The following is a 15,298-nucleotide window of genomic DNA, read 5'->3' on the forward strand; positions in this document are numbered from 1 at the left end:
TCATCACTTTGGTCCCAGTTATTTAGAATGGGGTGCCATCTCAATGTCAAATTGATAATCCATATCCTAAGGTTTAATTCCATTCAGTCACAAACCCCATCTCTCTACATGCTTCCCACCAAATTCCACATTCTTCAAACTCCAATTTCTTCTGTATCCTCCATTTAATTCCATACAGTCTTCAACAACCTAGGCTCCATACTGTTGATTTCTCTACAAACATTGTTAACTCTTCACCACCTTCTTTTTGAAGACCCTCCCTAAAAAATCTGTCCAATCATATTTTTGGTCACCTCTTCTAATCTCTCTCTTTGCTAGGCATCCTCTCCTCCCACCATCTGTTTAATGCCTCTGTGAAATATCTTTGCACATTTTCTATGTTGAAAGTGCTAAAATTCGAGTCATAGAGTCTTGCAGTGCAGAAAAGGCCCTTCAACTCATCGAGTCTGCACCAACAATAACTTCCATTTAAAGGTGCACTAATTCCATTTTCCAGCACTCATCTAATATCCTTGAGCATTATGATGTTTCAAGTGCTCATCCAAATATTTCTTAAAGGTTGTAAGATTTCCAGCCTTCACTACCTTCCCAGGCAATGCATTCCTGAATCCCACCACCCTCTGAGTGAAACTTCTCTTTCACAAGCTCCCTCTGAATTTCCTCCCTTTGCCCTATGTCCATTCATGATTGACCCCTCAATCAAGGGGAACAACTAATTCCTAGTCACGCTATCTATACCCCTCATACCTTATACACCTCAATCATGTCTCCCCTCAGCCTTCCATGCTCTAGAGAAAACAATCCAAGCCTATCTGGTCTCCCTTACAGCTCAAATACTCCATCTAGTTGTTGGAACTTTGATGATTATAGAACATAGAACACTACAGCACAAACAGGCCCTTCGGCCCACGAGTTGCGCCAATCACATCAACACCTACCAATCCATAGACCTATCTATAACCCCCAATCCCATTAAATCCCATGTACTCATCCAGAAGTCTTTTAAAAGACCCCAGCGAGTTCGCCTCCACCACCACTGACGGCAGCCGTGATTATGTGAAAGCATCAACTCCTATCTTTGTGAGACATTCTCTTCACTACTTTATAGTTTCATTTGGCTTGGATCTGCAGAGCTCTGGAGCAAGAAATGCAGTTTTGCTGCAGCCTGCCAAACCATAAACCATCACTAGATGGAGACCAAGTCTGTAGAACACAAACTGCCAAAAAGCAGAGCTAAGCTTTAGAATTACTGTTACCTACAATATTACAAACTTTTTAAAAAATTGCACCCTGTGAGAGAGGGAGAAAGTGATGTTTAAATAACCATCTAGATATATGAAAACAATTGATTTCTGACACCACAACTATGAGCAGAAAGAAGTCCCACAACACCAGCTTAAAGTCCAACAAGATCTTCACGTGTGCAGAGCTCGTTATCAGTTTCTGCTCAGCGATTCTGATAGCCAAGTTCCTCACACATGAGGACGGCCTCAACCAGAATCTTGGGTTCATGTCACACTATCTGTAACCCCACAACTTGCCTGGGCTTGCAAAATCTCACTAACTGTCCTGATTGGAGACAATACACATCTCTTTAACCTGTGCTTAACTCTTTCTCCATTCACACTGTCTGTACCTTTAAGACTTGATTACCTGTAAAGACTCACATTCCAATCATTATCTTGTAAATTGAGTTTGTGTCTTTAAATCCCCTGTTTGTGAACACAACTCCCACTCACCTGATGAAGGAGCAGCACCCAGAAACTTTGTGGCTTGTGCTACCAAATAAACCTGTTGTTTAGAGACTTCTTACTGTGCTTACCCCAGTGCAACATCGGCATCTCCGCATGATGAGTCTAACTACCGGAGAGTTTTCCTCCTGATTTTCATTGATTCCAGTTTTGAGAGATCATTGATGTCACGCTTGACTAAAAGTTGCCTTGATATCTAAAGCAGTCATTCTCACCTACCTCTAGAGTTCAGCTCTTCTGTCCATGTTTGAACGAAGGCTATAACAAGGTCAGGAGCTGAGCGGCCTAGTAGAGCCCAAACCGAGTGCCAGTGAGCAAGTTATTGCTGAGTACGTGCTAATGATCGAGAGTAAATGGAGGGGGCGGTAATTGGCTGCGTTTTATTTGTCCTGCTTCTTGTGTGCAGGACATATCTGGGCAATTTTTCACATTGCCCAGCAGATGCCAGTGTTGTAGCTGTACGGGAAAAGCTTGGCTAAGGGCACAGAAAGTTTTGGAGCACAAGTCTTCAGTATGATTAGCTGGTGCGTTGTTAGGGCCTATAATTTCTACTGGTATCATCAAATTTTTCCATCAGGTGTACTCAATCAGTCTAAAAATGGGCAACTTTGAGAATAAGTATTCCTTCAGCAACACCACACCATCCTAGCTCCTCATCCCCACTATGGCTGGGGATTCAAGCTCGTGCTCTAGGTTAAACATAATAAACATAAAAAATGATAATGTAGGAAACCGGTGATCTAGTGGTATTATCGCTGGACTATTGAGAAACTCAGCTAACGTTCTGGGGAGCTGGGTTCGAATCCCACCAAGGCAGATGGTGGAATTTGAATTCAATAAAAATATATGAAATTAATAATCTAGTGATGACCATGAAACCACTGTCAATTGTCAGAAAAGCCCATCTGGTTCACTAATGTCCTTTAGGGAAAGAAATCTGCCATTCTTACCTAGTCTGGCCTACATGCGACTCCAGAGCCACTGCAATGTGGTTTACTCGCAACTGCCCTCAGGCAACTCGGGATGGGCAATAAATGCTGGCCAGCCAGCAATGCCCGTGTCCCACAAATGAATTTTTAAAATGTAGCACATATTTGAACTGTGCAATTTTATATACATTTTTACAATCCTAAAGACCATCTCTTATCATCATGTAACATTTGTTTAGATAAATTTGCGTTTTAAACATGTGAAAGTTATCAACTGTACTCACCTTGCACACTTGACATTGCCAATGTGAACTGCTGTCTTGTGGCCTAAATTCATCAGGGAGACATTTTGGATGATAAACACGGAAGCAGGAATCACAGGTTAGGACCTCACCTGCCATGTGACACTCCATGCAATACCAGTCATGGCTTTCTACATTCCAATCCTACAATGGAAAGAAACATAAATGTGTAATCTACAGTCACCAAGCTAATTCTTTGTATTTTAATAATGAATAGCAGCACATTTGGGTAACAGGGTAGAAGCCAGTGGTAAAATAGTTAGGCGCAGCCTTAAAATGATCAACATTACACTTTGAAAATAGCTTGCTATATGTGACAACCACCAACCTCACTGGAATGTAACATTTTAGACTGTCACTATGGAAGTACACAGATGCTGAAACTACAAACCGTTATCAATGTGTTAGTACTGAAATGATTATGTGGTTCCTGAGTTGGGACTGAAGTTCATCTTCTTCAAGCATACTTCCATTTTTCCTAAGCTCTTATCCTAAGTACTTGCTGGGCAATCTGACAAAATTCAATTCATGAATTGTTCTGATTTTCACCAGTAAGTGACAATAAAATTACTGTAAAAGTAGCAAACCTGATTACTGGATATTTAAAACACTTATTCTGAAAGTGAATTGCTAACATGTAGTTTTTGAAGAGAGGCAAGGGGTCAACTAAAAATCCAGTACCCAAGAACAAGTAGCAAGTGACACCAAACTCATTATTTCCTATCTGTTGACCAAGCTCTGTGCACACATGCAAATACTATGCTGGCTTCCAGGTGTCACCTGTTAGGAGTCAGCTTCCGGATTATCTCATGACCCTTCATTAAAATGGAAAGTTTACAAAGTTCCCAAAAAATTCAATGCAGGCAAGGACAGCTTTTGAAACCAGTGTTGTAACAAGCTGTAGTTATACTGCACCAAATGGTATGCAACTAAATTCCTGGGGTGGGTTCATAATGCTATGCTATGAGTCAGGTCAGCATAAGGAAACTGCTTCTTACTGGTCTGCGGGATGACTGGCTTCACTATAGAAAAATTACTCACTATACACTAACTAGTTCAATAATATTCTTTCAAGCAATTTTATTACCAGAAGGTTGGAAACATTGCCGTAGGGCAGGATCAGTAAAAAAATGCATACTGTTTAGTCTGCAACCCTGTAGTGCAATTTAACCTGCACCAAAATGATTCGATTATCTTTTGTTGCTTTTGAGAGAGAATTTTCCCAATGATTTTTTTTCTTAAAATTATGTTGCTGGCAGAAACATAAAAGCCAAATATGAAACTATTTGACAATTTGCCAAGCAGGCATTTTCTTTGCCAGTGCTGGGAGCAATAGCTGGGAATTCTACCCAAGCTGCAAGTAGTTGAATAACATAATAAATTGGAATGCTCTGCTACAAATCAAGGGACTTGTGCCCATTATGTTGATATTCTATCTCATCCATTTGGGCATGTTTTAAAGCAATAATTTACAAGAAAATATTTGATCTTATGTCCAATAACTAAACAATTGGCATTGTCACCAAGTCCGCTCGTTGTTAACGCTGCTTGCTACTTATCCAAAACATTGCAGAAGCAGTAAACCCTCAAAGTGCCCAGCAATGATTACCCGTTAAGTAGCAAATTACATTATTACCATGGGTCATACTGCATCCTAGTACCCACCGAGATAAACATTATACCACAAATGCTTGCAGGCCTCTTCCATATTGCATCCTTTTAAAGCTGAAAGAAAATATCAGCAAAAAGCAAACAAAATGGACTTGGGAAAGCAGTGATAAAACGTCATGCAATTTTTAAACCCTATCAGTGTCAAACAACTTCTTACTTGAAGCTAAAGGTAACTGGGGCTAAACTATATTTAAAGCTGCAGTATACTACAAGATAAATTTTGGCAAAAAGGTGTTTTTTTTAAAAAAGATCAAGGAAACATTTAAAGAGCTAAAAGTACTTCACATTTTGTTAGAAGTTGAATTCAGGCCCATTATTTCTAAGTGGTCAATTGTAACATGATGTACATTTTAGAAGTTGTCTTGAACACTGAAAACCGTGAGTTTCCATGGATGTGCCTACAGCACTAGTAACCAATCTTTCAGGCTTACTTGGGTTGTAAAATCACATACGACAGCACAGGATGATGCACTTCAGATGACCTAAAGAGAGTAGGCACAGTCTAAGTAAACATTCAAAACTATTTCTCTGTGTTACCGTACTTGCTGATTTTACACCAGATCATTGTTTGATAAGTCATGCTCCTCCAGTGGAGGATTCTTAACCACATAGTTATACTGTAATATAATGCAGCTTGAGGAGGTTCTGACAGCAACTAAACAGAACTGCATGCGTCAGTCATAAATAATTGCAATGCTTACAATCTCATCCCCTGGTAGCCAATATCCTTCCTGCTCGATGCCTGCCTTTGAACCCTTGCAACCCACAGTCAGTGTTTCGACAATCAGGCCATCTTTAACTGCAAGGCCCAGCTGCCTATTGGTGTCCTTTGGATGCATACTATGAAGACGAGACATGAACCTAAAAGAGAAACCACAGATCACCACAATCAAATCACTACTGCCAAATCATACAATATCTATTTTTTAAAATTATTAATTTAGAATTACAACTTTCAACAGAAATTTACCTATTTGTTTCTCAATATTCTGCAGATGAAACTTTCCATTGCCTAGTTGGTAATATGGCAGAAAACAAAGTAACAAATACACACATCACCAAACTGCAAAGTAAAATAGAAGTAATTTCCAGACATTGCAACTGTAACTTAAGGGCTTTGCAAATGTCAAAGGAAGAACATTAAATAAGATACAATTAATTCAGTGCCAGTGTTTCTCATAATGGTTGCAATGAACAGCTTTGGTGAAAACGTTGCTGAAACAGGAATTATTCAGAGATTATTATTAGTTGCTTATATTTCGATTTTGTTTCTCAGTTAATACTAGCATTACCATAATTATTAGGGGGTTAGTGTAAAATTGAATTTGAAAACCAACTATGGACAGGGACCATATGTAACTGCAGCACCAAATTAACTACACTTTTCTGCCTGCCCTTCATAACAGTAACTGCCTTGTCGATCTAAAATTTATCTAATTCAGCCTTGAATATATTCAGTGAGAGCCTTTACTGCACTCTGGAAGGGAATTCTGCAGGTTAATGATCCTCAAGGGAAAAAAATTCTCTTCTTCTGTCTTAAATGGGAGACTCCTAATTTTTAAACTGCATCCCCTAGTTCTAGACTTTCTAAAAAGGAAACTTCTTCTCAGCATCCACCCTCAGTTTCCACCAAATTGACACTATTTCTTCCCTGAATCTGACTGAGTAGGGTCCCATTCGTAGACATGCAGGGTAGAATAGGTGTAGGGTGATGCGGCGGCGCGGGCTCGTTGGGCCGAAGGGCCTGTTTCCCGTGCTGGATTGTTCTTTGTTCTTTGTTTGTTCTCTCAAGCCCCCTTAATCATATAAGTTTCAAAAAGATCACCTATTCTTCTAAACACCAGTGACTATAGGCACAACCCTGTTTAACTTTTCCTCAGAAGATACCTTCATGTCTGGAACCAACCTAGTGAACCTTCTTGGAATTTGTTTCTAATACGATTATATCCTTTCTTAAATAAGGAGACAAAAACCAAGGTCTCGCAGAGCTTAGCAATATTTCCCTACTTTCATACTAGATTCCTCTTGCCACAAATGCCAACATTCCATTTGTCTTCCTAATCACTTGCTATACCTGCATACTAATTTTGTGTGATTTATGTAACAGGCAATCCAGATTCCTCTGTAGAGTTAGGCAGTCTCTCTCCATTCAGATAATTACTGCTTTTCTAATCATTCCGCCAGTGATTAAGTTCACATTATACATCCGCTGTCAAATTTTTTCTAACACAAACCATCAAAATCCCTTTGTACGCTCTTTTTTGCTGGCCAGAATGGCAGGATCCTGTGACAGATTTACCTTGGATTATTAATTATGCACAGGCGCATTCCACTCTTGAATCAGCTGCTGGCTTGCTAGGGGATTCATCTGCCTGCCATCAGTTGTTGGTTCACAGATTCCAACATCGCATTTAAACATCAGCCCTAGACACTCATATCACTCTCTCCAACCCTCCTGTCTTCACCAGACCATGCAGGATGTCAGCAACCCACAAGGCGGCGGCTGGCAGCGCCAAGAAGAATTTCCTTCCCCACCCTCTCCAAGCCCATCAACTGCAAGTCATCCATCCCCCATTTAGATCTCTACCCACTGCACCTAGAATTGATGTACATCTCCATCCAGAAAATTATGAGGTATCCATCTCTTTGGCCAACTTGTTTGAGAACTTTTCACTCAGCCTCCTTGACGTCCAGTTTCTCTCCCCTCCATCTTCCCTCTGCCTTCCATTATCTGTCTTCTTCATCCACCTCCTTGCCTCTCTGCACCCCCCTTCCCCGCCCCAGCCACCCACCACTACCATCTTGCATAGCCTCTCCTTCCAAATTTCTCCCCTTGTCTTTATCAGGCCACTGGCTTCAGTTCACATGCCAGCCCTGGTTGAACTTCGGACCTTTGCTGCAGTACTTGCACGAGTCCTTCAGCAGTGCTGTCGAGATAGGCACTGGCGTGTGACGCCAGGGGGAAGGACACCCCTGTACTTCTCAACCTCAGGCACTCCACTGATCCGGCTCAGTGACACCAGAGGGCCCATGAGTCCAGTAGCATGGTGCCGTCCATGAAGACCAGTTCAGCATGGAGGCTGTCCACCCAGCACAGTGCTGATGTAGAGATGCCGGCGTTGGACTGGGGTAAACACAGCAAGAAGTCTTACAATACCAGGTTTAAGTCCAACCAGTTTATTTGATAGTAATCCCACAAGCTTTCGGAAACGGTGTTCCTTCATCAGATGACAAAGGAACACCGTTTCCAAAAGCTTGTGGGATTACTAACAGAGTGCTGAACAGCGCAGCACCAGAATGGCAGCAAGGCTTTGTTGCACTCACCTCAAAATTTCTTGTGAACCGAGAGCCACCTTGTGCCTATCACTTTTTAGCAATCAACTTTTAGACTGATGTAGTTTTCTGCTGGCATGACAAGAATTGAAGGCCTGACAGGACACCAGCATTCAGGAGTTGCAAATGACATTCACACTACCAGCTAGCAGGAAGACTGACCCACCATTGGGAGATTTACAACGTGATTTTATGCCAGTGGATTTCTGACCTTTTGGCTCCTATGAGATTTTCCGCTCCTGTGCCACGAAACCCGCTGCAAGTGGGATAGGAGAATTCCAGACAACTTACTTTCCTACCTTTATGCCATCAGTAAATTTAGCATCTGGTGTATTCACTCAAGTCATTATAGGCTGTAAATAGTTGAGGACCCAGCCATGTGGCACTCCACTCACTACAACCTGTCAAGCAGAAAATGATTCATTTTGCTTCCTATTAGCTAACCAATCCTTTATCCATGCTATCCCCAAACCATGAGCTCTTATTTTGTTTAGTAACCTTTGATGTAGCACCTTGTCAAATACCTAAAGCAAATCCAAGTACACCACATCCACAGGTTCCCCCTTATCCATCATGCTTGTTACTTCCTCAAAGAATAAGGTATAGAAAGGTATAACATTTTTAGCTCAGCCACAATTGGAGCAATGGTGTCCATTTCTGGCCACCATACTTTAGAAAGGGTGTGAAGGTATTAGAGAGGATGAGAGAAGTTGTGATAGTTTTCCTCGGAAAAGATCAAGAGGTGATTTGATAGGGGTGTTCAAAATTACAAGAAATCGGGACAGAATAGATAGACAGAAAGGGATCAAGAACTAGAGGATACCAATTTAAGGTGATTAGCAAAAGAAGCAATGGTAACAGAGAAAAATATTTTTTACACAACAAATGGTTAGGATTTAGAATACAATGCCTGAAGCCATGGAGATAGCAGATTTATTAAACACCTTCAAAAGGTAAATAGATAATAATCAGAAGAGGAAAAATTTGCAGGGATACAAGAAAAGGTCAGAGGCTGGTCTTACAAAGATCAAGCATGGATACAACCGGATGGTCTTCTTCTATGCTGTAATCATTTTATGATACTGAACAAAGTAAACATGATTTACCTTGGTACCTCATGCACAACATAGCAACTTAATTATTGTGTCACAATGTGTGCACTATGACTTCATTTTTATTCCAATGACTTCAGCAATGGCTCAGTGGCAGCATTTACACCTGAATCAAATCAACCTCCTCGCCAGAGACCTGAGCACATATCTGGATAATTATCTGAGTGCGGCATTGTGAAAGTGCTGCATGCTTTGGATGTGTTGCCTTTCACACAAGATGTTAATCCAGAAGTTAGTCCTCTCAGATGTCCTGGCAAATATTCATTCCTCAACCAAAACATCACTAAAATTGTTTATCTTACAGCTGTCAGTAGGAAACTGGCTGCCACGTTTCCTACGCTGTAACAGTGACTGCACTTTAAATGCACATCATTAGCTATGAAGAGCTTTGGGATGTCTTGAGGCCATGAAAGGTGCTACGTTCTTAAAAGCCAAGTGCTTTCTGTGAACTCTGCCATTAATAGAAAAACAAATTATTAGAAGAGAAATACACTTCAGCAGATAGAAGAATGTCAATAGGTGAACATAAATGGGCATGTTGGACTTGTGCTTGTTTAAAATATTTCTTCCTTACCATTGCCAACCTTCTTATATTTATTTATTGGATTATGTTAGGAGACTTTATAGGAAAAATGGAAGGGGAGGAATGCCTTTTGAAGAATGGACTTCAACTGGAAAGGTGATCTGGCATAGCTGAATGGACAAAAATAACTGGGAATTATCAAATCCCTATAAGTGCAGAAGGAGACCATTCAGCCCATCATGCCTGCACCCCCAACAATCCCCTCCGATCCCCATAACCCCTTGTTTTTACCCTGCAAGTCCCCCTGACACTAAGGGGCAAATTAGCATGGCCAATCGACCTAACCAGCACATCTTTGGATTGTAGGATGAAACTGGAACACCCAGAGGAAAGCCAAACAGACACGGGGAGAAAGTGCAAACTCCACAGTCACCCGAGGTCGAAACTCAACCCGAGTCCCCAATGCTGTGCATGCTAATCGCTGTGCTACTGTGCTGTTGGGAAGAATGACAAGTTTACTGAAAAAGCAGGTGGAAGCCAGAGAACACAAATCTAAGACAAGCCAGGAGTAGCAAAGAGAGTTCAGCCTTGAGCAACAATTTGGTTTGTGTTGAGGAGCTTCCTAAAAACAGATATAGCCATGTTTCTAGTTATGGAAGGAATTAGGGTTACTGTGGGGTGAATGCAATGTAAAAGATGCAAATTTGCCAAAATGCATTGGACTAGGAAATAAATTTTAAGTGTTTGTGGAAAGAAAATCTCAGGGGAAATAAGAATATGCAGGGCAATAAGAAAATGAAACAATTTGGGGGATTTGGGCATGGTTCACACTTCAGGTTCTTAGAATAAACAGATTTTGCTCCATATGTTGAACATGGAATCATACACTGCAGAAGAGGGCCTTCAGCCCATTGAGTATCCATTGGCAGCAATAAATACCTGATCTCCCAGATAATCCCATTTACCAGCACTTGGCCCATAACCTTAAATGCTATGCTGTGCCAAGTGTTCATCCAGGTACTTTTTAAAGGATGTGAAGCAACTTGCCACTCCCATCCTCCCCGGCCGAGCATTCCAGGCCGTTGCGAGCCTCTGGGTAAAACAGTTTTTCCTCACATCCCCTCTAAACTTTCTGCCCCTCACCTTGAATCCGTGTCCCTTCTGGTCCTTAAACTAAGGGAAACAGCTGCTCCTTATCCACGCCCCTCATAGTCTTGTACACCTCAATCACATTGTCCGTCTCTTAAGTCTTCTCTGCTCCAACAAAAACAACCCAAGCCAATCCACCCTCTCTTCATAACCAAAATGTTCCCTCCCAGACAGCATCCTGGTGAATTTCCTCTGCACCCCCTCAGTGCAATCACATCCTTCCTTTAATACAGTGGCCAGGCCTGCGCACACTACTCTAGCTACAGCCTCACTAAAGTTCTATACAACTCCAACATGACTTCCCTGCTTTTGTAATTTATGCCTCAGTTGATAAAGGCATGTATCCCATATGCCTTTTTCACCACTTTACTAACAAGCCCTCTTGACTTTAGAAATTTATGGTTAAACACACTAAGGTTCCTTTGTTCCACAGAACTTCCTAGTGTTCTACCATTCATTGAATACTTTCTTGTCAAATTACTCCTTCCAAAATGTATCACCTCGCACTTTTCATGGTTAAATTCCATCTGCTACTTATCTGCCCATTTGAACAACTGTCTATTTCTTCTTGTAGCCCAAGACACTCAGCTTCACTATTAACCTGGTCAATCTTTGTGTCGTTTGTAAGCTTATTAATTCAAACCCCACATTATCATCTTTGCCTTTTATATAAATGACGAATAATGGGGACCCAGCTGAGATCCCTGTTGTACCCCACTGGACACTGATTTCTAGTCACTAAAGCAGCCTTCTGTCATCACCCTCTGTCTCCTAAACTGAGCCCATTTTGAATCCATTGCATCAATTCACCCTGCATTCCACGTGCATTTGCATTCTTTACAAGTCTCCCATGTGGGATCTTGTCAAGGCTTTACTGAAATCCATATAAACTACGTCAACAAGAGAAATGCCAATCTAATGGAATTTAGTGGTGGGAAGGGAGGGGGCAAGGAGATGAGAATCTCCTTGGCGAAGGAGGCAAAAAGCTGCAGCATGCTACGGTGCAGAGGGACCTGGGGGTCCTTGTGCACGAGTCGCAAAAACCCAGTCTGCAGGTGCAGCAGGTGATCAAGAAGGTGAATGGAATCACAGAATCCCTATAGTGCAGAAAGAGGCCATTTGGCCCATCGAGTCTGCACCGACTACAATCCCACCTAGGCCCTACCCCATATCCCTACACATTTACCCGCTAATCCCTCTAACCTACGCATCTCAAGACACTAAGGGGCAACTTTAGCACAGCCAATCAACCCAACCAACCCAACCCGCACATCCCTGGACCGCGAGAGGAAACCGGAGCATCCGGAGGAAACCCACACAGACAAGTAATATATTATAAAAATGCTAAAAACATACAAAAAAGATCAAGGCAATAAAAAGTTCCTGGCAATGAAAGCCATGATTGTATTTGCCATTTCTCAACTGGTATAACTTTACCTGCAAAATTCAGGAAGAAGATGGTTTTCCATGCCATAATCAACCCAACTGAGGTTTTGATCATGCTTTGGACCCTCTGCAATATGCTGGCCATGCCCTCACAGACTAAATTAAGATCAGTGTGGTTTATGAAAGGTATCTATTGCCAATAAATCATGAAGGAGCTTTTTGAATGCTTCCCTTTGCTTTAATCTCTATGACTAACAAAGAATGTTGTAAGTGCACATGTTCCCTTAGTACAATGGAACAAACCTGCTGGATGTCTAAAGTAAAAACAGAAAATGCTGGAAAACTCAGCAGGTCTGACTGCATCTCTGGAGAGATAAACAGAATTAACCTTCTAAGTCCATATGACTCTCCAGAAGAGCATTTTCGGTTTGTAGTTCAGATTTCCAGCATCTGCAGTATTTTGCTTTTACCCTAGGATGTCTACTCTTCTTAATTCTATTCCAGTTCCTTTTTTTTGGGTGCATGTCTGAGGACTGATATCATGTAGGGTGTTGGGCTACCCTAATTGTACAAAAGGTTCATGGGCCTTGTGTGGATCATCAAGTTGGAACAAACCTGAATTTTAGCAAACGAGACTCAAAGTGTACAATGGAAAACTGGGCCTCAGCAATTCATGATCTTAATTCAGGTCAAGTAACAAATAGTAAATGTGATATCAATTTAGGATAATTAGAAAGCAGCATTGCAGTTGAGAATCAATTTTCAGTTCAAAAGGAGATAGCAAATGATGTGGGAAATAAAAGGTTAATATGATTACTATGTGTCCTATTTTACCATTTTGATTCTAAGTGCTGGGTGGACTTGAAATTGGGAGTGTTTCAGATCCAACTTTTAGAACCGTAGAACACTTCAGTACAAAAACAGGCCCTTTGGCTCTTCTTGGCTGTGCCGAACCATCTTTCTGCCTAGTCCCACTGACCTGCACCTGGATCTGGACCACACCCTTCTCATTGTTGGCCTTTATAGCGAGGGGGATAGAATATAAAAGTAGGGAGGTCTTGCTGCAATTGTACAGGGTACTGGTGAGGCCGCAGCTGGAGTAGTGTGTGCAGTTTTGGTTGCCGCACTTGCGCAAGGATATATTGGCCTTGGAGGGAGTGCAGAGGAGGTTCACTAGGCTGATAATGGAGATGAGGGGGTTGGACTATGAAGAGAGACTAAATAGACTGGGTCTGTACTCGGAGTTTAGAAGGATGAGGGGGATCTTATAGAGACGTATAAGATAATGAAGGGGATGGTTAGGGTAGAGGTAGAGAGATTCTTCCCACTTAGAAAGGATAGCAGGACTAGAGGACACAATCTCAAGATAAGGGCGGTGGGGGGGGGAAGCAGTTTAGATCTGAGTTGAGGAGGAACTTCTTCACTCAAAGGGTGGTGAATCTCTGGAATTCTCTGCCTGTTGAAGTGGTGGAGGCTACCTCGCTAAATATATTTAAGTCACAGGTAGATAGGTTTTTGATAGGGGAATTAAGGGTTATGGGGAGAAAGTGGGAAAGTGGAACTGATCCACATCAGATCAGCCATGATCTTATTGCATGGCGGGCAGGCTCGAAGGGCTAGATGGCCTACTCCTGCTCCTATTTCTTATGTTCTTATGAACGCAGTAGAATCCCCAATTCTGATTATATAACAGCATTAGATATCAGATGGATGCAATGGTAATGTTGGAAACTCTCCAAGTACCTTAAGTCGCTTACCTTAGGTGTAGATCTGTCTATACAGGAGAAAAATGGGGGCTGAAAATGTTTTTATAGTTGCAGCCGTACTGGTAGAAAATAACGTATGGAAGCAAGTCACTTCAAAAGGGATTTTTAAAAAGACCAAATTGAGACAGGATTCGCCTGCACTTTATCGAAACCCACATTTTCTTCCAAAATATAATAGAGGGTGAACCCAAACAATGTTGTTCTATTCCACATCTATGTTAATTGCATTGTATAAACTGCTTTTTTTTTGTTGCACTTCAGTGGGAACTGCATGTGAACTACATCTTGTAATCTTTAATAACACATTTTAACTTCTCTCACACCCACCTTCAACTCTAATTACAATCCCCCATCACCACAACAAATTCTGAGAGCTGCAGGAGGTTCTTACTCGAGGTTAGATAGTTGGATTTAACAGATGTCAATAAAAAATTCCAAGACCCGAAAAGTTTCATTTATGTCTGAAGTCGAGGAACGTGCAGACAGAAATGCAAAAATAATTGGCTCTTGGGCTTTAAGTTAGCTCATAAGTCACAAATATTTCCATTTATCATTACATATCGAGTCAATAAAGCATTATTCTGAACGGTGAAAAGAAAAGTAGACGCAATCAAATAAGGGTGAGTCCTATTTGTAAATTAGTGTCCAAGGACTTACACATAACAAAAGCTGGCAGGCTCCCTGTTCTCGATCAGTTAGACCTTGACAATCTGTAGGTCAGACTCAAAAAATTATCAACTGGTACTTAAAAATAGTTCAGAGTTTCTCATTTTCTGGTAACATCTCATAACTAATTCCTTGTCCAAACCAAGCTAAACACAGGCTATTGAACCTATGACCTAAGAAACTGAGAGTTTGAACTTTGTTAAGACAATGGAAAAGGAGTTCTTTCAGTTGCTAAAAAGAGAGACATGCTAAAAAAGCTTTTTGTCCTTTCATCAGGATGGCTTGCAAGAATTTTTTTCCACCAGTAATGGGGGAACAACAATTGATGCTGCAAGAAAAGGCTGTTGACTGATTGGTGAAAGCGTTGCCATGGAAAATGCAGCATGAAATCATTAACTGTCCAGCTTTGTTCAAATTCAAACCAAGATCTCTGCGGAAGTCACACTGGGCATGAAACGTTAACTCCATTTCTCTCTCTACAGATGCTGCCAGACCTGCTGGATTTTTTCAACACTTTCTGTTTTTATTTTCTGCTCTAGTAGATTGGCGAGGGTAGAAAAAGTAAGCTCATATGGGTGATGTCCCAAATGTCATTGATTTGAAATCTGCCCAAATAGGGAATTATAATTTGATTTCCAGCATAAGCTGAACATGGATGGGCACTGGAAGGAAATAAACTTGCAGGGCCACTGGGATAAAGCAGGGGAATA

General features: G+C 41.3%; 1 protein-coding gene across 3 annotated transcripts in view; it reads right to left on the reverse strand.

The window, feature by feature from the left end:
* The window catches only part of zmynd11 (zinc finger, MYND-type containing 11), a 176,308-nt gene that overhangs the window by 68,057 nt on the left and 92,953 nt on the right, over positions 1-15,298 (reverse strand). For all 3 annotated transcript variants that reach the window (XM_080212711.1, XM_080212720.1, XM_080212702.1), the window contains 2 exons: positions 5,355-5,514; positions 2,965-3,126 (listed from right to left, as the gene is read on the reverse strand). In XM_080212711.1, coding sequence (XP_080068837.1) covers positions 2,965-3,126; positions 5,355-5,514 — 322 coding nt within the window. The remainder of the gene's footprint in view (positions 1-2,964; positions 3,127-5,354; positions 5,515-15,298) is intronic.

The sequence above is a fragment of the Carcharhinus amblyrhynchos genome, chromosome 2 (genome assembly GCF_965287045.1).
Source record: "Carcharhinus amblyrhynchos chromosome 2, sCarAmb.v2.hapA, whole genome shotgun sequence".
NCBI classification, from domain to species: domain Eukaryota; kingdom Metazoa; phylum Chordata; class Chondrichthyes; order Carcharhiniformes; family Carcharhinidae; genus Carcharhinus; species Carcharhinus amblyrhynchos.